The sequence below is a fragment of the Diabrotica undecimpunctata genome, chromosome 5 (assembly GCF_040954645.1).
Source record: "Diabrotica undecimpunctata isolate CICGRU chromosome 5, icDiaUnde3, whole genome shotgun sequence".
Classification (NCBI taxonomy): domain Eukaryota; kingdom Metazoa; phylum Arthropoda; class Insecta; order Coleoptera; family Chrysomelidae; genus Diabrotica; species Diabrotica undecimpunctata.
The window spans coordinates 49,783,761-49,811,227 of NC_092807.1; the positions used below are offsets into that span (position 1 = coordinate 49,783,761).

Below are 27,467 nucleotides of genomic sequence, written 5' to 3' on the forward strand. Positions count from 1 at the left end.
TTATAAAAACATTTTTTAGATGTCGGACTTATCACTCTTTCTCAGTATATCCTTTTGGATCCACTTCTTTTATGTTTTATGATGGGAAGCTTTATGGGTGCTGTTAAAGTATCATCACAAAAAACTGAAGAATTTTCTATAAAATGGTGGTTTTGGTTAACTTTTACTGGAATTATGTTAGCCTGTTGTATAGCTGTGAAATTTGTAGGATTATTTGTAGTATTACTAGTGGGATTAATGACAATATCAGACCTCTGGAGAATATTGGGAGATATGGCTAAACCTGTGGTAAGTACAATGTACCTGTAAATTATATATAATATGACTTTGATATTTTGTTTTACCAAATATACTTTATATCGACAGAATTGTGTACATGCTACCAGGCCACTTGGGACCTCTCCCAGGAGGCTGCTTGCATACAAGTATTGCTCAATATATGTAGCTTTCATAATTTATTCCAGCGGAATCACTTCTTTTGAGTATTTAAACTCAAAGGTTTAAATAATGGCATATAAATAATCAACTTAATTTTCAGTATATGTTTGACAAACATGTATTGTATAAATTAAATTGGTCATTAAAATAATATAAACACATGAAAATAACGTAGGGGACACCTATATTAATAGCTTTAAATCAATGTTAGCTGCAAATACTAAAATAAATTAATGTTTTTAATCTTTTTTGTTGTTTTGTCGATTATTGTACCAACATGGACGGTAATGCTAATAAGAATGGTTATAAAAAATTTAACAAAACTTCAATATGCATTTTGAATATATTCAAAATCACTTCAATATAACATATTATTTTATTGGTACTTGATTTTTAATGTCTATGTAGATTTTTATTAAGTTTTGCAATTGCCAATAATGAAGAAACATCATTTAAACCGCGAAATGCAGTGGCATGCTATCGGGATGCTTCAGCTGGCAGAAGTCAAAGAGACATTGCTGAGGTCCTCCACACGAACAGAAGTGTCAATAATCGTTTATGGTTAAGGTGTCAAGAAACTGGCGATGCTGCTAAACGTCATAAAGGACGTATAAGGATAACCAACCAGATTGAAGACCGTTTTATTAGGTTGCAGGCTTTGCGAGATCGCACTGTAACTGCATCACAATTACAAATGAGGCTGCAAGAGACCCATAAGGTGTTTGCAAGTGGCCAAACCATTAGAAATAGACTGCTTAGGAATAGGGTTTAATGCTTGAAGACCTGTGAGAGTGCCTATGCTATCCAGCGGAAATCGGGCTCATCGACTTCAGTGGTCACAAGAACACCCAAATAGTGATAGATGTGAGTGAGCCTCTACTCTGTTCACAGGTGAGCCCCCCCATACAGACAGCAGAACACAGAACAGCGGTCATTATAAAAATTATACCTAATTAGGTGGCCAAGTAATCATAAACAAAGAATATACCTGCAAATAGTACATTCGACCCTTTTGTACGGTGCTCCCATATGGGTTGAAGACTTAAAGTTTGCCAGATATAAAGATCTGATTATTAGAGATCAAAGAAAGTTCCTTCTTAAAGTAGTGTGCTTACTGGACTACATATATGATTGCCTTACAGGTGGCATATAATAGTGGCAACCGCCACCTGACACAGGTAAGAGGTAAGAGATATAATTAGAAACCAAATGCTTGATGAATGGCAATCTGAATGGGAGGCACAAACGGTAAAAGTACAATGGACAAAAATCCTAATACCCGATGTATTGTATAAATGTAGGTTCAGAAGAATAAATTATTTCTTTACACAATAAAAGGACTGGACCCAGTTCTTTTAGATGTGACTGATGATGCGGAACATTGCATTTTCGGAATGTAAAGTCTTCATATAAGAACATCAAAGATTGAGAAATAAGAGAGGTCGCGCCAAATAATATACTGAATTTAGCTATACAGAACAGAGAGAACTGCGATTATGTGCTAGAAATAATAACGAAAATTATAAAAATAAAGGAGACGCTGGAAAGAGTGAGACAGGATGAGGGAATAGGCTGAAAGGCTAGTAAACCGACTGTTTTTCCATTATACACATACTTTAATATAACGTATTAGTTTTATTTATGTATCTATACTCTTTATTTACCCATTTATTTGTTTTTTTATACCCGTCATCATACCTCGAAAGCATGGTACGAGATATTATATATCGATACTGGCTCTTGAGACCTTTAGTTATCTTCGAGGCCCTTCACTGAAGACTTTCGTTACTTACTAATCTGGGGACCGCCTTAGTGCGGCAGAAGTTACGTTCGCCAAGAAAAATTCCGGGTGCGCTGCTGGAAGAGGGAGTGAGTTTAGTTGGTAGGCGCTCGAACTAACCTTAGTAACATTCCAACGTTATAGTTCGAATGAATCCATCAGTATCTGGGTCCTCTTTCCAAATCTCTTTAGAAGATTCTCACCTCAAAAAAAAAACATTGTTGAGAGCATTAGCGCTATTTTTTTGGTTTTAGGCTTATATGATACTAGTGTCATGTCTATAGTAAAGCCAATTATACTTGTTTTCGTTTCTCGTTCCTTCATTTTTGCTGAAAAGAAATTCAGGAACGTCACGTTTATTTTTTCTTAAGATTCCCTATCGAGGGTAAATTGTGGTTTTGGACTAACTCGAGTGCGAAAGGTATTGATGTGAACCAATTATCGCACGTAACATTTCTCCCTGTTTCATAAATTGGCTGAATTAACCTTTTTACGAAAGAATAAGCGCTGATATCTAATCGAAAAGTTTCATCAGGCTGGTTTCCAACGCAAACTTTCAAATTATTCGTATAAAAAGTTTTAGCACCGGCCATTACTAAAATTTTCAATTCATACTTCACCGGATTATTTGGAATATATTCCCGAAATGCACTTCTGCCATGAAATGATTCTAGCATTTTATTAAGCGATACAAATTCAGAAACATTGTAGTTCGTTCTACATCTACAAAACAAAATCATTTAATATTTCCTTAGAGGGAGCTAATTTATCAAACTGTTACCTAAATTCTCTATCAGAATCTCTGTCATTATCAAATCGTAAAGCCCTCAATAGAAGTTGAAAACGATTTAGTCCCATTAGAAGTCAGAAAAATTCCACTCCTGTCCGTCTTGCATCCATAAGTCCTTTGTTTGTATCTACTTCATTTCGACCTTTAATATACTGAACTCTAATTTTTGCAAGGTATCTATTTGTGCATTACGCTATTTCTTTCAGTGTGAAGTCCGAAAAATACAAATACCTATCTTCAAAAATTGAAAAGTGAATGTTACTAAAATGGCTAGGGTGAAATGTTTATTAGATATCACAGATATACCCAAGTAAAAGATACTTAAATGCATGCACATTCAGACCTCACATTAAAATTCGGCCGCACATCAAAAAATGTATAAATATTGTTGTGATTTTCTCAAACTGTATGTCTATGTTATGTTGTTGTGATTTGCTCAAACTGTAAGTCTATGTTATTTATTTATTTAACAAATTAATATGATATCTCAGGGCTCTTTTACTTATTAAAAACAAAACGTGGCTTCAAAATATTTTTTGCTAGTTGCCTTTGAGGAAAAAAAAGGATAGACAATAGGAAAATAAAATTACAGCACAATTATGACTTACAAAGCAATGTTATATTAAAAAAAAAATCAATCAAATATTAAAAGTAAAAATTTTGAATAAACATAAATACACCATATACAATGATTAGAATAAAAATCTCAAACATCCATCAAATCATACATCCACAATTATCAATACAAATTAATTAAGCTTAGATGCAAATCTAAGATTTCTTAATTTTAGTAACTCCCGATAAATTATCATGTATCTATTATAATTCTCAATAAAACCAACAAAAAACGAATAACTCTAATTTAAATAGGTGGTCGTGAAAGTCGAAAGTCTCTGTTTCTAAAAATGACGAAACTAACCTTTTGTTCCCAAAATTGATGACTTCGCCTCTCTCCCCTTTGATTGTGCCTTGTCCACCTGGCTCGTACCTTTCAGTTTCTCCAGAATACTCCTGCTAAACTCCTCTGCTCCAAATCTTTACTACATGAATAAACTTCTCCTCTCCAGACACAAGGATATCTCAACTAATCGACTTGGTCCAGTATAAAACTATACATCTGTTTATTACTTACAGAATGTCAGTTATTTCTTCTGTCTGCTACCACAGTTGGAACTCTTTCCATCAAACACAAATACAACTTTTCACAATCTAGACCTTTTTAAAAAACTTGGCTAATTATCAAACGTCGTCTCCACAAAAATTAAAACTATAGTATACTCGCCCGATATTCAATTCACAATGCCTTCTTCTCTCTTGCAAAACTCTATCCAAAATCCTTCCATCTTCCTCCTCTTTTTCTTTGAACCAATCAGAACGTATCTCCATCCAAACAAATTTTACTTTCTTCAAAGAAAAAAAGCTAACTTTCTCCTATCCAATAACCCGTCGGTCATCTAATAAACATTTTCAATTTCTAGAAAAAAAAAAGGATAATTACCTCTCACAAACTATTTACAAACCTACCCTATTGTATAATTCTTGGTAATCCATACAATAGAAAGTTTAAGGTAGAACTGTTTACAAAAATGTCTATTTAAAACTAAACCGTTAGAAAAACCAATATATTGTCTTCTTATTTTCTGGGAATGTCTTTGAACGTATAAAATTCACTTTCCGAAAAAAGAACACTTTCTAAAACTAATGCAAAACAATATAATATACAGGGTGTTTGCGATTTCTGTTGGTTGATGATTTGATTTTTGTTTTAATATTTTCTATTTGATTTTTTTGAAAATTATGGAACCTTATTAATATATTAAACAGACACTTTAATGAGTTTAAGGGAGTGAATATACAGATGATTTTTTATTATTTCTGCCAAGAATTAAAACAACTAAAAATATATTTTTTGCACAAATCCTATAAGAAAAACTTGATTAGTGGATGGTTTGTTTGTCCTTTCTAATTCTTGCAAATATTCATTAGAAATATTAGAGTTTTTAAGCATTTACAAGAACTGCAGCAGTAATAAAACTGGATTATCAAAGTTTTTGCAGTAGTCTACCAGATAAAGATAAAAAAAATAATAAAATGTCAATTTCATTGTAATCAATATGTTTTTGATGTAATATTAATATATTTTTAAAAAACTCAAACATTACAGTAAAACACTTCTAATAAATAATGACTTGTTTGCTCATGTGAGTCCATTTCAAACTGGGTAGTAGAAATAAATGACAAGCTTAACCAGTTTAAAACATTTTTGTTGTAAGTGGTGCATTAAATTAAAATTAAATTTAAAGATCCAAAAGGATTAAGTTCAGAACCTTTTCGGACTAATCAGTCCATCTTCAGTGAACTTTGTAGTTCTTGCAAAATAACCTCAAAACCCAAACACTGTTTGGTTATGCATCTTTCATTTATACTTCCAAAGTATAAATGAAATTTATAGGTTTATTGTTTTTTGTGTCATGATTCATGTTTCTACGCCATATGTTGCTATTGGTTGTATGGTGGTTTTATATATTTTGAATTTTACTTCCCTATGGATGTCTTTGGATCCAAACATCTGCGACAGAGAGAAGTGTGCTTTGTTAGAAAGCATCCTTTTCCGCATTTCCTCCTTCTCGATGCCATCCTCAATTATCTATAGGCCCAGGTATATGAACTGTTTTACAACTTGTTTCTTTACTTGTATTAGGGCTTTAGTTTTATCTATGTTGACAGCTAGCCCTATTTCTTTCACATTTTCTCTAAGCTTCACTTTTTTAAGGGACCATTTCTCTCTTCCTCGTCAGCCCTGACCCTACCTTACCCTGCTATGAATACAACTACTACAACTTAAAAAGGATGTGGAGCCCTACTACAGACGAAGCAATCCAAATTATCCAGAAAAAGCAATTGAACATAACAATGATAAGTTTGAAAAACACTGAGATTGCAAAAACTGTTTGTATGTTTTAAATAACATTTTTACTGATTGTCTATGTACCTAGTATGTAATTAACACTGAGATATTAAATAATACCTGATCATTTAATTTTTAACCATCAATAAAAATGTAATATATGTTAGAAATATGTGATGGTAGAAAAAAACATGATCTTCACAAATAGCCCCACTGAACTACATATTTCTTAATTACTATTTAAATGGGAATAAGCCACAATTTAAGGTTAAAGTATGTTTATTGACGTTTCAATTTCCACTTCGGAAATTGTTCTCAAAATACAAACATTAGTAAATTAAATAAATTTTGTTTTTTTGTTACTTAGTGATAAATTCTTCTAATAATTTAATTTTATCTGACTCATCTATATTGACAATTCAGACATACATTATACATTTTAAAGTAGACGACTTTAAAATAATATTGCCAATATTGTTGAGTTGCGTTCCTGGGACGACTTTACTTATAAGATAGTTCATTCGATTACATGAACTCAAGTTTAACTTGAGAATATCCGTCAGAAAAGATCATAGCATGTAATTCATCTTTAAAAAGACAAACACATGCCATGATGACAGTAAAATTCTCCTGTTAGTGATTCCATAGTAAATTATGATGGAATAACAAGGAAAAAAACCTCATAATACTATCCCGACATGGTAAGTAAGTAAGAATGAACTATCTTATAAGTAAAGTCGTCCCAGGAACGCAACTGAACAATATTGGCAATATTATTTTAAAGTCGTGTACTGTAAAATGTATAATGTTGTAACCGTTTCAAAAGATTTAAAAGAAACTCATTATATATTTCGATTATATTTTTTTTTAATAAAACTAATAGCCCCATCTATCTGTCAAGTACCTACCTGTAGCCGACTCAAGGATTCTTCTGTAATTCCCAAATATATCCGGTAGATGAGCATATTTTTCAACTTGTCACTCACGCCCAATTTCCAGATTCAGGCGCCATGATAGCGCTTCGCTCTTTTCTGTTAAGACCGTCCAACCGTTAAGACGTGTTTCCAAAGTGGGTCTCAATTCAGAGACCCTTATTGGAGAGGCTATAATGCTGATATTATATTTCTAATACTCGTCGCAAGATAGTATTGCTATGGAGTTATTCCAGATCATGGCCCAGTAGCAGTATCTTTTTTTGGAATCCCTAACCCCTCTTATCTAGGATGGTGGTGATTTTATATAGTACGTAGCTGAATCAATGGTTTATTTGGTGACTTATTAAACAAGAAGAGAAACAGAGCAGATTAAGGTTGTACCAATTTTTATTATACCTACTTTCAAGACAACAGAAATGATTATGAACTCAAAAAAATGAAAATATAGTGAAGTGTTCTAATTTAATTTAAAGGTTTATTTTCTTCATTGTTGCTAGTTGATAAATAACTATATTATTTTCAATGTAAACAAATTTCGAAATTTGGGGTTAATATATATATATATATACATTCATTTTCTTTATAACCAATTCTTAATTTAATACGATACAAAGATTTTTTGTTTATGATAATGTTAACATAAAATAATATTTTGGAATCCCTTTGGGATGACGTAACTTTTAATGTTTTCTTTTTGTTCATTACTAAGAAATAATAAAGAATAGTTTTCTTGTAAACTTTCAATAAATCTTAATTTTTTTTTGCTCTTCCCCTTCGAGGATAAACCAGGGGTGGCGTCCAATAATAAATAATAATTTCATATTATCTAATTGTGCTTGAATTTAAAATACGATATAGTTTCTATAACCCCGCCCTATTCTCTTCGACAACGAGCGATTCTGGCCTTGTAATATTATTGTAGCATGGCAAGCGTTACAAAATGGCGCCTCGACGTGTGGCATGTATTAGATTTGCTCCATTTGTATCTTCGTTACAAAATGTCGCCAAGCGTGTGGGGCTTTTGAATATTCCTGTATCTTCAGAGTTTTTTTCAATATTATTAGTTGTTTTGTACCCCCCTGTATATGTGGTTAATTAAGTCTGTATGTTTTGAACCATTTTTTTTGGTTAAATTGTGTATTTGTTTTATCCAATTTTTCATTAAATCAACACTGCTACTATTTTAGATTTTTTTTGCAAAGCATTTATATGTATTCGTTTTTAGTCTTCGTAAAATTACGTAGAAATATTTCCGTCTATTTTCTGAGATCAAAATAAAACGTATTTGGAATGATGTGATGTAAACATTCACTGCTTAATTTCTTTTTGTCGGTATTCTTAATGCGAACGATATTAATTTGTGTATTTACAGACTCGTCTAAAAAATAAACATTCCATGTTAGAAATTTTGTTTACGTTCATGAAATAATTGATTTGGTATCTAAACGCTGGCCTTTTCTTAGAAGCGTTTGTAAGTAATATAATATTTCGTCGTTCTTTTTTAGTGTTTAGATTGAGTGAAACCTTGAAATTATTCCGGCTAATATGTCTCGACAATTTGTATAGTCCTCAATTCTTTTTCTTTGCAGTTCAGTCTTTTGTTTATAGAAGCATAATAATTATATTCCTCAATGTGTTTATTTTAAATAAACGAAATGGCTCTTAGCGTTCGGTATTTGAAAAATCAATTAAGTGAATTTTATTTCTTAACCTTGATTCATGGTTTTTATTCGCAGCTGGGAAGTATATCTATATACAGGCTGTCCCTACGTAATTTTAAAATGTGTTATCTGGTTTCGTGCAGAATAATTACGCGAAATATTTTTTGCGAGGATATAAAGCTGAGCTCTTTAACTTTGGATGTTTATGTTTAGTCTGCTATCTGTTAAATTTTCTTTTTAATTTGTTTTTCGTTTATTTTAAAAAATTATTTTTTCATAGTTTAACTTTTTCGTACTTTGAAAAGAAAATTTTATTTCCTGAAAAGGAAAATGCTTTCTAAATTTTACAGTCCATGGTTATTTTGTTTTCCAAGTATAAGGAAGTAATGATATGACTTCGTTTCTCTCTGCATAAGGCGTCTTTATTGAGAATATAGAGCGGAAATATTGTTATTCTCCTTCTGTTATGTTAATTTTATGTCTTTGTGTGGTCAGATGTAGTAGAAGTATGTTTTTGGTACTGGAATTTATTGTTATTTGTGGTTTTACCTTTTTTTTCTCGAGATGTCCTGTAGGACGTACAGGCACGTGACCTGTATTATTGTATCTTGAGTTATTTGTGTGATGTCAGACTGTTGTATACGCAGCAGCTTTCTTTTTTTGTCGTTGACATTTTTGCGGTCTTCTAATAGTTTATTAGACCACATATATCTTTTTGCTTTGAGACTTTTGGCTAAGGCTCAAAAGCTTTCATTTATTATTTTGTGTTCATGATATGGCACAAGTGAGGTTGAAGTAGTTTGCTGTTGTCTATTGTGACTCTTTGTATAAACAGAGGTGAAACAACCCGCTGCCGCCTATTGTGAATTTATCTTTTATCTTTATGTCGACGTTAAGACCACGTTTGTTTAACAATTGAAATAGTTCTGGTACTACCGTTAAATGACCCACTGAGAATTAAAAGTTTATATTATTTTGACTCTATTGGAGTTCTGCTAAAGAATGGTAAACATTTCTTTGTGATTTGTATGACGACCATATTGGATTCAATTAGGTGTCAAAAATGTATTACTGTTCAACTTTTTTTATTGTTGTGGTGTGTTACATCCAACACCACGATTTTTTATTATTGACGATGGACTGTAATATTTTTCTATTTCTTAGGAAGATTGTAATGATTCTTCCGTTCCTTTTAAGTCTTATCGTAAGTTTTGTTTCGTGAAAGACTCTTACGATTTTTTTTTGTTTCTTTTGGAAACAACAGTTTTAGACTAAACTGTTTGTGTATCGATTATGGTTTGTATGCCATATACCCATTTTCTTTGTTCTTCTCCAAGATTGCGTATTAACGGTTTGGATTTATTTTCTTCTTTTGTCCTTTTGGAAGTCTTCTTGCTTGGAAATTTTCCACTGTGGTCAATCCCAGAGGATATTCTTATGGAACTATTGGCCATCCTACCTTTCTTCTAAAATTTTCAGTCCATTCTTAATTTTTAATTTTTTAGTTGATTCCCTTTACGCCTTTGCGTACTTAATCTTTGCTACCTTCTCCAGCGACTATTCAACCCCTCCGTGGCCCGTGTACAGGAAGAGTTGCGCTAACGCGAACTTTATCCTGGAGAGGATTCGTTTCCTTTCCAAATTTTTTTGGCGTGGGGTCAGTACAGCACTGATACCCTAGTACTTAGTACATTGAATACCACTTTGCTTCGGCAAATCTGTCCCTTAGTGCTTCTTTCCCTTCAAGAAGTTGACACGTTTCAATTTTTTTTTTTGAGCTGTCTCGACAACCCTTGTTTTATGTCGGTGGTGTTGACTATTAGTCAGGGAGCATCCTGCTATAGTCAAGTGGATTAGTGGACCTATCCCTATTCCAATTAATAATTTTGTGTATCTCAGATGTTGTCGCAAAGAGACGAGCCTCTGGAAGTAGTGTAGGAGACTCCGCACGTCGATCTCCAGAGCAACTCAGTTTGGCTCGCACCCCAGTTCGTTGAACTGTTTTACTTTTTATTATTATAATATTGATCATTTATTGTGTTCAATATGTCTATATATATGTATATATGTCGTATTTCTTTTCGACATAAATTTTATTTTTATCTTATCTTATTCTACTTCGGTATTATTCTCTCTCTAGTTTGTATTGATCGAGATCTTGAGTTTGTGCTACCCCGACCAAGAACCTATATTGATTTTAAGGGTGTTTGCAAAATTTAATCTCATTTTATTTTTAGAATGCCTTGGTAGAATGTGATATTTTTATGCTTATGGTAGTTTATATTACAATGAATTGTACATACCTTTAGTTGTCTTCAAGTGGATACAAAATTCAATTTATCTTATTTTACGTTTTTATAAATCCAAGTAATTTTTTTGGTATCTATACCAAAGATATCAAGATTCCTCTGTCTAGTTACCAATGATAGTTCATTATAGTATCTGTTCATTTGCCTAAGTTTTACTCTTACTGTGAAGACCTTCGAATTTCGACTCTCTATTCGAAACCCCCCAAAATAATGTTTGAAAAGATTATTGCTGTCTAACATCCTATATTCTGAATGGCCAGACACTGAGGAAGGCTAGGGATGAAGTAAGCGGATTCCCGCTAGTTGACTCGTCGGAATGATAAGCCATTCATAATTGTATTTCAGTAATAAATCTAGAATAACAGCCTACCGCGTCAGGAAACTTTTTTAGTTCTCCAATACCTGTTTAGTTATGTAATCTAGAATTATTTAGACCCTACCCGAAGTTGACCTACCAATGTTGTCCCTATTATAGGCGGATGATACACGTTAGTTATCACAAATTCTAGTTGTCATACTAATAACTAAACATCAGCCTTTTTTTTGTTTCTAAATATAGATGTGTCTTACAGAAATTCTGATGTCTACCTCTCCCAGTAAACTTATTAAGGCTTGTCTTTGTAGAACTTTAATGTACCCAATTTTGAACTATTAGTAACTCTTTCCTTTTATTTGTGTATTTCTAAATGTGTCTATAATGACGCGCTGCGTTATTACCTTATGTTATTCGTGGATTAAGTCATAGATGAAAGACTCTATGCTTCCGAAAAAACGATGACACATTTGTATTTTGTATCTTATGGCGTTAATGATACGATTGTATTATTATTCTTATGTTATTCGTGGATTAAGTCATAGATGAAAGACTCTACGCTTCCGAGCAAACGATAACATTATTTTTTTTGTGTTTTATTGTGTTAGGTCTCATAACGACTACGCAGTAAATTATCTGTTTTGTATCTTGGTGACAACACTAGTATGTTTTGCTTTATATTACTTATGAAATTTCAAATAATAATATCTTAATTATATTGTTTCGATTGAATGCGAGCATTTGGTCTCAAATAATGATTTGTAGATATGTTTTGTTTTATTCCGCTTTGTTCATGATATTGGTTATAGGTGAAATACCCTATGAATTTTGAGAGTGAGAATGCAATTTTTTTTTGTTTACATTTTTATAGTTGAGTCATAAATATTCTATGCGTTCTGTTTCGCTTTGTTCTTAAATCTTTGAGTTGTTCCCACGTGAGTTGTGAAAGAAGGATTCTGTGAGTCCAGATTGTAGCTATATTTGTCCATTCTGGTTGTCTTACCTCTCCGTATATCTATTTCCACTTTTGAAAAGGTTAGTATGGTGTGCCACCATGCCTAGTCCGATTCCACGCTGGTACCCAGTTGAAATCGTGGGGAGGGCTGTGTAACCGTTTCAAAAGATTTAAAAGAAACTCATTATATATTTCGATTATATTTTTTTTTAATAAAACTAATAGCCCCATCTATCTGTCAAGTACCTACCTGTAGCCGACTCAAGGATTCTTCTGTAATTCCCAAATATATCCGGTAGATGAGCATATTTTTCAACTTGTCACTCACGCCCAATTTCCAGATTCAGGCGCCATGATAGCGCTTCGCTCTTTTCTGTTAAGACCGTCCAACCGTTAAGACGTGTTTCCAAAGTGGGTCTCAATTCAGAGACCCTTATTGGAGAGGCTATAATGCTGATATTATATTTCTAATACTCGTCGCAAGATAGTATTGCTATGGAGTTATTCCAGATCATGGCCCAGTAGCAGTATCTTTTTTTGGAATCCCTAACCCCTCTTATCTAGGATGGTGGTGATTTTATATAGTACGTAGCTGAATCAATGGTTTATTTGGTGACTTATTAAACAAGAAGAGAAACAGAGCAGATTAAGGTTGTACCAATTTTTATTATACCTACTTTCAAGACAACAGAAATGATTATGAACTCAAAAAAATGAAAATATAGTGAAGTGTTCTAATTTAATTTAAAGGTTTATTTTCTTCATTGTTGCTAGTTGATAAATAACTATATTATTTTCAATGTAAACAAATTTCGAAATTTGGGGTTAATATATATATATATACATTCATTTTCTTTATAACCAATTCTTAATTTAATACGATACAAAGATTTTTTGTTTATGATAATGTTAACATAAAATAATATTTTGGAATCCCTTTGGGATGACGTAACTTTTAATGTTTTCTTTTTGTTCATTACTAAGAAATAATAAAGAATAGTTTTCTTGTAAACTTTCAATAAATCTTAATTTTTTTTTGCTCTTCCCCTTCGAGGATAAACCAGGGGTGGCGTCCAATAATAAATAATAATTTCATATTATCTAATTGTGCTTGAATTTAAAATACGATATAGTTTCTATAACCCCGCCCTATTCTCTTCGACAACGAGCGATTCTGGCCTTGTAATATTATTGTAGCATGGCAAGCGTTACAATGTATGTCTGAATTGTCAATATAGATGAGTCAGATAAAATTAAATTATTAAAAGAATTTTTCACTAAGTAACAAAAAAACAAAATTTGTTTAATTTACTAATGTTTGTATTTTGAAAACGATTTCCCAAGTGGAAATTGAAACGTCAATAAATGTACTTTAACCTTTAATTGTGGCTTATTCCCATTTAAATAGTAATTACTTTAAAATGCCACAAGAAAATAGCTTCAGAACTACATATTTCTTTGTTGATAACAGTGTTTTAATAACACGAATCCTGTTTTAATGATATGTATTGATGGAACCTTATTTTTCTAATAATAATAGGTTCTTGTAAAGGCATATCTTTGATTATTTGGCAAACTCTAATAAATCGAGAAAACTTGTTGAGCAGCATTGATCGACATAACAGAGCAGTAAAATATTGTACATACAGTCCATCTAATTTACTTATCATTGCAAGTCATTATCATTGACAGAGATCGAAGTTGACATAGTTGCCAAAGTATAAAAAAATCCTGAATCCATTTTAAATCAAATAGGTAACATAATTATTGCAAAAGTGGATTATACAACAAAACAAATTAATATTTAATTTAAATAAATAGAAACAAAACAAGGAGTTAAAAAACAATCTTGTTAAAAACAATTTGAGCCACTTGTATGCGTCATATAAAGATGTAAAATAGAATACTTAAACAAAAGCAACACTTTTTTCATTACTTATTTACTTTGAAATGATTTCGTGTCAACACCGCAACTATCAAATAAGTGTTACCAATTTATGTCAAAATATCACCTTGTTCAATTACAGTTACAGTGTGTTCCGAACAAATGTTCTTCATAAAAACGCTTTATAATGCATTTATACAAATTAAATGAAACATCGTCGGCTTAGTGACAAAAAAAAGTATCTCAAAAATGACTACTTTTTAGGAGAGGTTATATATGGTTTTTAAAAAAATGATTTGCATTTTGTAATGGCCTGTAGTTTATTCTAAACTTTTTTGTTCCGAATTATTAATCTTAGGAATGTATTCTTTACAGTAATACAATCATACGCAACAATGGATAAATTGTGTTTTCAAAATATCAACAATTAGATAAAGTAGCGGAGATACATTTTTGTGTTCCTAACTGAAAAGTCTATTATTATAGAGACTTATGTATGTACCATTTTATTTAAGAAAAATTTAATCTTAATCCTATTACAAAGTCAATTGTATTTGAGTAATATCGATAAATTTCGAGAGATGAACATACTGGCTGGTAGGTATAATAATTAAAAGTACAATAAATTAAAATTAATTAATCTCTACTTGGTCCGAAAACTTAACCACGCCATTTAAATACAAATGACTTTGTAGTAGGATTAAGAGTAAGCTTTTCTAAAATAAAATGGTACCTACTTGTAATTCTTTGTTGCTGTAGCATTATAATTTAATTTTACAAATGAGGGTTACCCAATTTACTAATAATAATAATAAAAATAATAATCATAATTTATTTTATAACTTTATAATGTTCTGAAGCTAATTTCTTGTGACATTAAATACTATTTAAACGTCTCGATAAGAATAACCACAATATATTTATTAAAAAAATAAACTATAAAATATTTAGACAACAATTTCTGAATTAGAAGTCGAAACGCCAATCAAGTTTCTTTTTTTAATAAATATATTGTGGTTATTCCCATCGAGACTTTTATAACTTTATTTAAAATCATAAAATATTTTTTTTTAATTAAACATAAACTTCGAAAACATTTTCAAACAATAAATTTAATTATGTCAATCACTTTGCACATTTGATTGATTGACCTTATTCTTGGTGAGCAACGACTTATAGAACAGATGATGCTAGGAGGAAGTATAGAAAAAATAGAATAAAACGATACTATAGAAGGAATAATGCCTTTATTGCACAGCTCTTCTAAATCCTTATATTTTTCCTCTTTTATTGGCCTTGTCCTTCATATGCCGTTGTTAAGTTTGGCATGAAAAATTTTCATTTTCCTTGTTTTATTTAAAAAATATGTTTATTATCGTCTTTTCTGTACTGCAGCCATGTTAATTTTGCGCCAATTTATACTAATTCCATCGATGTCCACTTTTTTGTTTTTTATTAGAATTGTGGCAAAGCAGTGGGGTCAAATATGTCCACATTTTTTATACTTTCTCAATATGACAATGGACCGAGTCACAGTCTATCATCGAATGGCCAGGTTCAGAAAAAAATTTCAATTTTTGGAATCTCTAATGTCTGAACAGCGTGAAGCAACATAGTAGATATATTTACGTTGCGGTTTTGGCCACTACACGTGTCACTTATTCTTAATCGTTACCAAAAAAATATTTCCTCACATTGTTCATATCCTGATACATTAGGTTCACTGGAAGAAACATGGGAGGCACTATCTGAATATGTCACTTGTTTTGATGGAAGCGGTAAATTATTACTGTATGACTTATTAAACTGTTTATTCGGGCTGTTGGGCCGTTGTCTTCTGTTGAGATTTGTTCTCGACGTTTCGCCAACACTAGGGGTTGGCATCTTCTGGAGATGTTGATGCTTCGCTTGTAAGCAGAAACTGACGACGCGTTGTACTACGGAGGCAATATTTATAATTCCCACTCGCCTCCCCTCCACTGGTTTCGGCTTGAGGGGGCGTGTCGTTGTTTATAGTAGCTTTTCTATCTCCGTGTTTGGCGGGAAGGGCGTTTGTGGATTTTTGGATGGATACCATGGATACCAGTATTAAAATCCACAAACGCCCTTCCCGCCAAACACGGAGATAGAAAAGCTACTATAAACAACGACACGCCCCCTCAAGCCGAAACCAGTGGAGGGGAGGCGAGTGGGAATTATAAATATTGCCTCCGTAGTACAACGCGTCGTCAGTTTCTGCTTACAAGCGAAGCATCAACATCTCCAGAAGATGCCAACCCCTAGTGTTGGCGAAACGTCGAGAACAAATCTCAACAGAAGACAACGGCCCAACAGCCCGAATAAACAGTTTAATAAGTTAGACGATGGCCGTGAAAGCCTAACGCAATTTATTACTGTATGTTTTATCATCTCGTACCGATTTGTTAAGAGCTAACTTCTTCCCTCTTGAATCCATTATTGTGTAATAATAAAATTATAAAACAGTATTATAACGATTATTATAATAATGTCTACAACAATTAACTTAAAACTGGTTCACATATTTACGTCTTCACAGTTGTAACATAACTGAAAATGCAACGGACCACCCTGCTAAATATAATAAACAAATTATCAACTTATTCACGTGTTTCACAACTTTAACAAAACTGCAAATACAACGGACCACCCTACTAAACATAATAAACAAATTATCAAATCCACAGTTGCTACCTGCAATCACCATTCAGTGCAATAAAATTAATGCCACAAAAATGTAACTCAATATCAGCTTATTTATAGTATGAAAACATAGTATCACAGAAATGTAACAGCACTTACATTTCTGTGACACTAAAAGATTGCTTGATGTAGTTACGAAAACTCCTTACTGGGGTTTTAGGTGGTCGAAGAGATGCAGTTTTGTGTCACTCAATAGAACTCACTAAAGTAAGTTCAATGATGTAGATATCTCAAAGCTGGAAAAATGTAGTTACATTTTTGTGTCACTAAGCCGACGGTATGTCTTTAACCTTCGGAGTACCAAGATTATTTGACTTACTTAGATTACCATGATGGGTCAAGCGTGACCCATTCTCATTTTATTTATAAGGATGTTTTAAATAGTCAGTATTGTTATACAGTATCTTTAATTTAACAAAAAACAAAGAAACAAAATAATTATAATACTAAATTTTTGTATTTAAAGTTTTAAGATGGTTCACCATCCTGGTCTTTTTGGCAGTAGTTGCATTTAATTTTGACAATATGTACTTCTTCGCGTTTTGAATGAGTATTACAAATAAATCTTTTACACATGTCACACCGTTTTGAATATTTATTGTCACTACCCCTACAAGAATAATAACGACCTCGTTTTGTTGCAGATTGCGGCACTTCTATTTGCTTTTTTACACTAACACCGGTGGTCTCTATTGCAGCGATTACGGATTTATGGTATCCGGTGGGTTCTTCTTGTATTGCTTCCGCTCTTCGTTTTATATTGGGTGAGGTTAATTGTTTTCCAAGCTCCTCCAGAAATAGTTTTCTGCGATGTTTTATATTTACTTGGTTATTCCATTCAGGATTTTTCGTATTCCATAGAACGAAAGCATTGTAGCACGCAATATCCAAAAAGTTGAAAAATATACGTAAGGGCCATCTTCTTGTTGCTCTTTTACATGTGTACTCTCGAATCAATTTATCTAAAATATCGACTCCACTTTTGGTTTTGTTGTAATCCAAAATAATCCTTGGTTTAAACTTTTGGTTTTCATCAGAAATTTCATGTTGATTGTGTAAGGTCGATAACAATACAACAAACTTGTCAGGCTTGGTTACATATGAAACTAAGGTAATGTTTTTAGTGAACAAAAATTTTGAAGAATACAGTGAGCGATCTGTCATTTCAAGCAATGATTTGGGTAAACTCTTCCTATTTTTTCTGATAGTACCCAAAAGAGTTAAATTTTTGGATAAGAGTTCTTCAGATAAAGCAATGTCGGTAAAAAAATTATCAGTTGTAATATTTCGACCAGACCTATACCAATGTTCTGCAAGTGTTTTGACAACTCTTGGGCCTTGGTTACGTTCACATTGATCACCAATCTTTCCAGTATATATCTCAAAGTTACAGCAATAAAAATTTTCAGCGTCACATAGGGTCCAAGCCTTTATACCATATTTCTTCGGTTTACTTGGTATATAAATCCGAAATGGACAACGTCCCCTAAAATCAATAAGCTGCTCGTCGATAGTACCAAAAGCAGATGGTTCATATGATTCCCTACAATTTTGGGCAAATAGATCAGCGATTTCTCGAATAGGAGCTAATTTATCTCGTTCTCTTCTTTCTGCTCTCGTATCCAAATTATCAAAGCGAATATACTTCAAAATACTTAAAAATCTATTCCGGCTTAGAGATGCTTTATAAATAGGACGCGTAAATGCATTATTTGTATTGGACCATAAATTCTGCACTTTCTCATGGGACTCTCTGAACCTTCCACATAATATAAGTATACCAAAGAAAGCACGCAGTTCGACTAGATCAACTTCAATCCAATCCTTCATGTTTTCCTCGTTCTTACTGTTATACGCAGCTATGAACTCAATAGTTCTCTTATTGGTATACTCGAGAATCATTGACATAATACTATCAGAAAAAAATAAATTAAAGGCATCCATGCATGTCTCAATATTTTGACTTTTCTTAGTTAGACCTACGTTTTTCTGTAATAAATTACATGCCAATGTCTTACCCTTTTTTGGTGCTAAATAACGCCATGTCCGTCCTTCGCACAAAACATCAGATACGTTAGATCTTTCACTATCTATATTTTCAGAAGTTGTCGCTAAAACTTCCTCGTTCTCGAGTTCAGTAGTTGATAAATTACCTTCATGTGCTTCTGGCTCACAACCGTCATTATCACTCGCTTCACTATTGCTTTCATCAAGCTCTGCAAGGCCATCTTCTTCACTATCTGATAGGAGTAAGGCATACAACTCAGCTTCACCCAAAGGTTTATTCTTTTTCCACATTTTGATATAATACTGCACACTTCAAGATCGATGCTTGATTTAAATTTATAAACAAACCTGAAATACCGCTTTACACCAAAGTTGGACCTCTCGTCTCGGACTTTCTTGTAGAATATGCCTATTAGACACTACATTTACTCCCAAGGTTAATTTCTATCGACTAATATTTCTACAAACATAATCATTTGGCCTTGAATACGTTCACTGGTAAACAGAGACGGCTGCGTTTTACGTGTACCTACAAACATATTGAAAAATCCTTCGAAATCCCAAGAACGGGTCAGGACTGACCCGGCATCATAGATTTTACGTAGAGGAAAAACTGTAATTTGCATGTTCACGAATGATACACGAAAAAATAGATTGAAACAGATAAGGAGCACTTACGATCAATAGGATTTGTAAAAAAATTATTTCAGGAAATATTAAGAAATAAGTGAATTTCGGGTCACGCTTGACCCAGTCTTGGTACTCCGAAGGTTAAGTTAACATTAATAGAAATCTTTAAATATTATTTATACACGTATATAATAAAATATGTCTAGTGGCTGTAATGCCAGAGTACTCGGCAAAGTGATTCTAAAAAAGAACACACCTACTGCCTAAATATTTCATGTTGGTATCATGTGACCTCACAGGCTATGACGCGGATGACGTGCAACGGTAAGTAAATTAGATGAAGTATACAAATCTTGTAAAACATATTTTCGCTTACTTGGTCCACTAGTACTAAAGTTATCAGCATTAAATTTCAAAGCAGTCTTTGTATGTGGTTTTGACTTTGGTTGCAGTATTTTGCATATAAATGTTATTCTTATTGTGCTTGTTCTAACATAATATAAAATTACAGGATATTTAATCATGTTGTACATAAATCAGTTTTATTACTTGTGTAAAATTTCCATTTTTATACATTTGTGGAATTAGAATGAAAGATATACCCTAATTATATCATATAGATATAATACAGATTGTAAAAATAATTTAATAACAGTTATTTGAATGTATTTATTTCTGAGAAATTAAATACAGCAAATAATAAATAAAAAAATACTCTACAATCACATTGGTGCTATATTAGCAATTTTTAAGGCATCTGATCTTTTCTTTGTTTCACTTTTATTTTTCTTGAATAGCATTCCCATTGTAATACCACCAAACAAAATCAAGCCAACTGTAGAATTTGAAATAAATTTTTTGGAACAATCACTAGCATCATTTATTTTTAAGGTAATAATCTGATTTGCAATGTGTGTTGCTACTAAACCAACAGCAGTATAATATGGCCAGGTTTGTGAGTTCATTACTCCTGATATCACAAGGCTTCCTATCATTGTTGACGCAAAGCCACTCAACCATAATTTGGTATCTTCATCAAATTTAAGAGCAGTTGACTTAATTCCTAATCTTAAATCATCTGTTTTATCCTGATGTGCATATATGGTGTCATAAATAATAGTCCAACAAACACCAGCCATATATAACGGCAAACAAACTGGCAAATCAACATATCCATGAATGGCACTGTATCCTAAAAGAGCACCCCAGTTAAAAGTAAATCCTAAAACTAGTTGTGGCCAATACGTAATTCTTTTCATAAGTGGATAACTGATCACTAATGCCAAGGAGCTTGCCCCAAGGAATACACTTGGCCAATTAAGCTGTAATAAAATCGCCAAGCCAACACTTAATTGTCCACTAAGAAACACTAGGGCTTGTTTCATAGATATATCACCATTCACTAGGGGTCTCTCTTTAGTTCTTTCAACTTTTCCATCAATGTCCTTATCCCACATATCATTAATGGTACAACCAGCTCCTCGCATAACTAATGCACCTGTTGCAAACAATGCCATCATGTAGGCATCGGGCAGAGCTCCAGGAGCTGCAGCTGAGGCAATACTCCAACTGCATGGCCAAAATAATAAAAATGTTCCTATAGGTCGATCAAATCTTACCAATTTTAAATAGGGTTGTATTGATTTTGGAGAATTCGATACTAATTTTGCAGCTAATGTAGGTTTTGGTAGTGCTTCATGTTCTATGGGATTAGAAAAACTAGAATTAATTATTGTTACACTAAACAATTCTTTCCTCCTGAGAAAATGCGATTTGTAAACATTTCTGATAACTATTCTTGATAACATTTTTTGGTATATTAAATTTTCTATATTAATTATATTCTCTATCTTTTAGGATACATGTTTTATTATTAACCGATAAAATACATAATCATGTGTAAGTAATTATTTAAAGGTTATGTTATATTATTATGAATAAAATTATGTCATCGAGAATGTGTCACGCAGTTGACATTGATTTTTCTTTTCTATTGGCCTTTTACAGTTGAGCTTAATAATTCTAGTACTTCTAGTGAGGATCAAGGTCAATGAATAATTTATTATTTCCTGTTTAATGAAATTTAATAAAAACTATTAACTTTAATAGAATCGGTAAATATTTATTTGAAGATGTATTCATAAAAAATTCAATTTTTATAAATTTACTGAGAAATATTTTCAATGAAACTAGACTAAATACCGGATAATCTACTAAATAAGTAGGTATACAGGGTTACGTAATTGAACTGTTACCTATTCAAACGACCATCATTTTTTTGTATGAAATTATTTTTTATTGATTCAAATGACAAAAATGTGTGAAAATAATCAAAATTTCAGAATCCACAATCAAAAAACGAGTTGCATGCTGTACGAATGTGATCTTCCGGTATTTTGGCCCATTCACGTATAATTGATTTCTTGAGTGCATCCATACTGGCATATTTTTTAGTCCTCACCTTGCTCTCCAAAATGGACCAGATAGAATAGTCCATCGGATTTGAGTCTGGCGAATTCGAAAGCCATTGTGTGGATGAAATGAAGTGTGGAACATGGTTTTTTAACCATTCTTGGTTCACACTAGCTTTATGAGACGGTGCCGAGTCTTGTTGGAACGTCCATGGTCTACAACCGAAATGTTTGCGTGCCCACGGCTCTAAAGCAGCTTCTAAAACATTTTCCCGATAAGAAGTTGCAGTGACTTTGATAACAGATTCAATAAAAACGATTGGAGAGCGTCCATCGGCGGTTACAGCTGCCCATATCATTACTTGAGATGGGAAATTACTTTGGGTGGCCGTTCGTAAGCTCAAACTTTCGTAGGTGCGTTCGGTCAAGTAAACACGATCATTTTGAGTGTTTATGAACTGCTCAATAGGGAAATTTTTCTCATCAGAAAACACTATGTTTGGAAATTCGCCACGTTCGCGCAGGCGGAACAACTCCTTTGCTCTTTCAAGCCGAATTTTTTTTTGCTTTGGTGTAAGATTGAGTGCTTTTTGGAATGCTTCGCTGGGATATTTTCAGTTCTTTGGCCATTTAATTACCATTACGACGTGAATTTCGCTCAAGTCGAGCCTTCACTTTCCGAACCAATTCAGGTGATGTTGCTGTTTTTTTTTTTCGTCCACCACCATAGCGTTTGGCAATGCTACCAGTATCATTATAACGAGTTATGGTGCGATACACAAACATTTTATTCTGAGGTGTTTGAGCTGACGAACAATAGCTAGTTGTGATTTTCCAGCCAAGTATAACGCAATCACACTATTACGTTTAAGTTACATTGCAAATAAAACATACAACTTTTGTTGTATGTATAAAACTTAGATGCAAATGCTTTTGACGGCTTATAAACTTAACTCTGACGTAGCTGTCATTATCGATTTACCAGATATATCGATGTGAAGCTGGTAAAAGTTCAATTGCGTAACCCTGTAGATTTTTCGAGAAAATTATTAAAACTCACAACAGAAGCGTTAGTAGCAATGCAAGTTTCTTAAGTGAACTTTATCCAACATCTCTTAGAAATTAGTTTATCTATATACGTTGAAAAACAATTTTTAGTTTTTCTTAGAAAATCTTTTTCCTTTTTCTTCCTTCTTGATAGGTGAATTGATGGTTTTGGTTTTATGTTCATACACCTCCCTCCGTCACAAGGTCATTGCTCTATCCCATTTGGCACGGCCCACATACTGATTCCATATTTGCGATTTATCTTATCTCCCTCTCCGGCCTCTCCCCACTTATCCTTCATTCATTCAGTTATTATATTCTCATTTCACATTTTTTCTTTTTAATACCCAGTTGTTGATGTCTTCGATGTTATTTCTTGTGTATTTTATGCTTTTGCTTCTTCTACGTGTTCATAAAAGATTTTATAGATACCTTATAGTTTTTTTTATCTGGTTTCAGTGCTTCATGCTTATATCTAACAGATATCTTTAAAATTGTCTTGCATTTTGCTGTAGAGGCGGATGTCATCATGTTAAAAGATTTGACTGTTCCGAAATTAAAAAGGCCTCCCAACAAATGAAATATGGAAAGATGCATGGATCCGGCAACATTCCGATAGAGCTAATTAATGCAGCTCCTGGACAAGTATTTGAAATACTAGCAACTATATTGAGAAAATGACTCAAATGAATGGAAGCAAGCATTTAATCTATCGATATACAAAATTAGCAGTAGGTCGGAGTATAGAAATTACCGAGATATCAGTGTTTTGTGTTCGGTTGGACATTTATATGGAAGAATTATTAAAACTCGAATGACAGATAATAGGAACTTAACAAATAAAAGGCAGATATCGAGCACAGTTTTTTATTAAATCTTGCCTAAGTACTTTCGCTCTTAGAGGATCTTCAGAGGTATCTGTAATTAGCCAAATAACGTTTTTTCAACTGAAGAAAAATGAATTAACTTCGAAAAAACTCGAAGTTGATGGTTGATAAAAAATTTTTATCAAGGAAAACAAAATTTCCAGTTTCTACGAAATCCATCAAATTTATATTTTTCTTGTTTTCGATACACACCCCACAATAGAATCTGCATAAATTAACTTTCCCATTTTTGGGAAAGTTTTTACGGTTAATCGCTGGTTTCACATTCCCATCTTTAAAAAAAGATTTTTCCTGAATTTTGAAGCGAAACACTTTCTAGTTACACATATAAATTTAATTCTACCTAATATTTTAAGACGTGGAGTAGCAATTTTTGTCGATACAGAGGTCAACAAGTCAATAGAATGTTTGTCCCTATCTCAGAAAGAATGATGCTACTTCAAATAAGGACATCACACACAAAACTAAATTTGATCCAAGTATATGCGCCAACGACGGATGCAACAGAAGATGAGATGTTGGTAGAAACATTTTACCAACAAATTGAAGATGCCCTGAAAATGACAAAGAACAGGGAAATAACGGTAGTTATAGGCGATTTCAATGCAAAAGTCGGCAAGGGAAGAGCTGAAATAATAATGGGAGATCAAGAACTAGGGGAACGTAACGATAGAGGAGATCGTCTAATACAATTCTGCCAAGAACAAAGTCTAATAATCACAAACACGTTCTTAAACACCAGCAGATAAACCGGAAAAAGTGGTAAGAAACCAAATCAATTATTATATAATGATTAAAGAGAGATCGTAACACCATCAAATCATTTAAAACATATCCAGGAGCAGATGTCACTTCAGACCATAACCCACTAATCGCTGATGTCACGCTTAATCTTAAACGTATTAGAAAACTCCAAAGAACTCCAAAATTAGATGTTAGAAAACTGAAAGAAGCTGATATAAAAAAACAAACTCCAACAGAAAATATACGAAAACTTTGATAAATAAATACTAACACCTATGAGATAAACCAACAATGGGAAACATTAAAAAACTGCCTCCTCGTTCCATTCAAAGTGATATTAAAAGAACCGATAAGAAAGAGAGACAACTGGATGACCGACGAAATACTCGGCAGGGTGGACCAAAGAAGACAAGCCAAGAACAAAGACAGTCACAATTACAAAATCATTAACAATGAAATCAGAAAAATGATAAAACAAACTTACTATGAGAAAAAATGTAAAGAGATAGAACATCTTCAGAACAAATACGACCTATTCAACCTACATAAAAAGGTTAAAGAAATGGCAAGGCTGTAAAAAAGAAACCAGAACTCTTTTAGATAAAAATGGAGATATTATGATAACGACTGACGAAAAGCTAAAACGATGGAAAGAATATATGGAAGAGCTCTTCGACGACGAAAGAGGAAACCTACAAGAAATATCTTTCGAGGACAGAGAAACAAGTATAGAAATTACAAAGGAAGAAATATTCTATGCGATAAAGAACACCAGAAACAGAAAAGCTCGGGGCCAGATCAACTGATTATTGATAGCCTTAAAATAATAGAAAATGAATACATGAATGTTATTTGTCTCCCAAAAAAGAAAAATGCTAGAGAATGCACCGACCCCCGCACCATAAGCCTGATGTCTCTCACGCTTAAAATGTTTTTAAAGATCATCCATAAACGCATTTACCAAATACTTGATATGGATATTGAAGAAACCCAATTTGGATTCCGTAGAGGCGTAGTTACCCGTGAAGCTCTTTTTGCATTCAACGTACTAATCCAGAGATGCTTGGATGTGAACCAAGATATGTACGTCTGTTTCATAGATTACAACAAGGCTTTCGATAAAGTCCGCCACAAAGAGCTAATCTTCTTCTTCAAGTGCCATCTCCGTGGCGGAGGTCGGCAATCATCATAGCTATTCGGACTTTTGAGACGGCTGCTCTGAAAAGTTCATTTGATGTACATCCATACCACTCTCTCAGGTTGTGCAGCCATGACATTCTACGCCTCCCTATGCTTCTCCTTCCTTGGATCTTACCCTGCATAATCAGTTGGAGCAAGGTGTATTTCTCTCCACGTGTAATATGTCCGAGATATTCCAATTTTCTTGTTTTAATTATATTTAAAATTTCTATTTCTTTATTCATCCTTCTCAGAACCTCTTTGTTTGTGACGTGTTCTGTTCACGATATTTTCAGAATTCTTCTATACACCCACAGCTCGAATGATTCCAGTTTTTTCAATGATGTCGCATTTAAGCTCCAAGATTCTAAACGTCCAAATACGTAAGACGTCCAAAGAGCTAATGGACGTCCTCAAAGCAAAACAATTACAATACAATGACCTTCGAATTATAACAAATCTATATTATAAACAGCAGGCACACATACGCATTAATGAACACACATCAGAAGAGTTCGAAATTAAAAGAGGAGTGCGACAGGGGTGTGTATTGCCACCACTACTATACGTCGAAAAATAGTCCATTTCACATCCAAAACAAATAAAACGTTATATAAATTTAATTAAATTCTTTAATTTTTTTAACATGTAGAAATAACAATTCTTGTCATTCGTCCTTTTTTCTGTCATTTAAACTTAGTGCATATTTTTGAATCATAACAATATATATAGTACATTTGGAGTTATTAATATTTGATATTACTTTGTTGTTTTAGAGCCATACTTTAAAAAACCTAGTTGCAAGAGCCCTATGTTTGATTGTCCTTCCGATTATCCTCTACATCACATTTTTCTACATTCACTTACGAGTTTTGAATAGAAGGTTTGTATAATTTTATTACATTTTTCTAGTTTATTATTTTATTATTATTATTATAATTTTATTAAATAACTATTACCTACAGTTGACAGAAAGTTGCTTGATATGACAATAAAATCTGACTAACGTCTGAATAAATAATTTATTTTGACGTTATTTTCTTTTAGCATACTTTTGTTGTTAATATACATTGATATACTTTATAACTAAAGTAAATACAAAATCATTGAACTTGAAAAGTGACACCGACGAAAGAAGTCAAATACTGAATATTACCCATATAAAAATAAAAATAAAAACGTATATTGCTCTAATAATATGTACAATTCAAAAAATATATTTTAGTCTTCTTTCTTCTTTCGTGAACGTTCTGCATTTGCACCGCTTACTTTGTGGGACCGCATCCTCTTTGGGTACCAGATTTTCTATGTTGTTGAGATTCTGGACGTCTGTAGGTACTATTTTTGGCATCGTATCTACTTCGCTGTCTTCTGCAACCATCTGGCTAATCTCTAATTAAATTGTCAATCAGTTTGTGGGTTTCTCGATATATACTTTGAACCCTGTTTTTGGTGAAGATATCCCTGGTTTTAAGAAGTCTTCTTGTGCTCTGGTAGAAGAATTTTCTGGTCCTATTTTGGCCACCTCCCTCACTGATATGTACTGGAATCTTTCGGGTGCTTGCATTGAATATTCTGTCTTGCCATGGTGGTCCATCTATTAATCTGTAGCATGCTATTTCTGTTCTTACAAGCTTCTTCCAGTTGGTCTTCGCTTTTGAACTCCATACTGGTACTGCATATAACATCACGGCTTTAACGTAGGCCTGGTATAATTAAATCTTCTTGACTTGATATAAAGAGCTGTTTCTGAATGCAGGGTAGGATCAATCGCTTCCTTACTGATGCCTTTTTCTTAATTTCTTGGGTGTTTCTTTTGAAGTTGAGATTTCTGTCAGGGTGGACTCGAAGGTACTTGACGACTTCT

The 27,467-nt window shown here is 32.9% G+C and overlaps 2 protein-coding genes across 3 annotated transcripts in view; one reads left to right on the forward strand and one right to left on the reverse strand.

Annotated features, from left to right (window-relative positions):
* The window catches only part of tw (Protein O-mannosyl-transferase 2), a 96,212-nt gene that overhangs the window by 19,775 nt on the left and 48,970 nt on the right, over positions 1-27,467 (forward strand). For both annotated transcript variants that reach the window (XM_072531932.1, XM_072531930.1), the window contains exons 6-7: positions 20-288; positions 26,377-26,483. In XM_072531932.1, the coding sequence (XP_072388033.1) occupies positions 20-288; positions 26,377-26,483 (376 nt within the window). The remainder of the gene's footprint in view (positions 1-19; positions 289-26,376; positions 26,484-27,467) is intronic.
* Positions 19,987-21,279, reverse strand: Coq2 (ubiquinone biosynthesis protein COQ2, mitochondrial). Its single transcript, XM_072530986.1, has one exon. It carries the CDS (start codon positions 21,138-21,140, stop codon positions 20,055-20,057), a length of 1,086 nt encoding a protein of 361 aa, XP_072387087.1. The 5' UTR covers positions 21,141-21,279; the 3' UTR covers positions 19,987-20,054.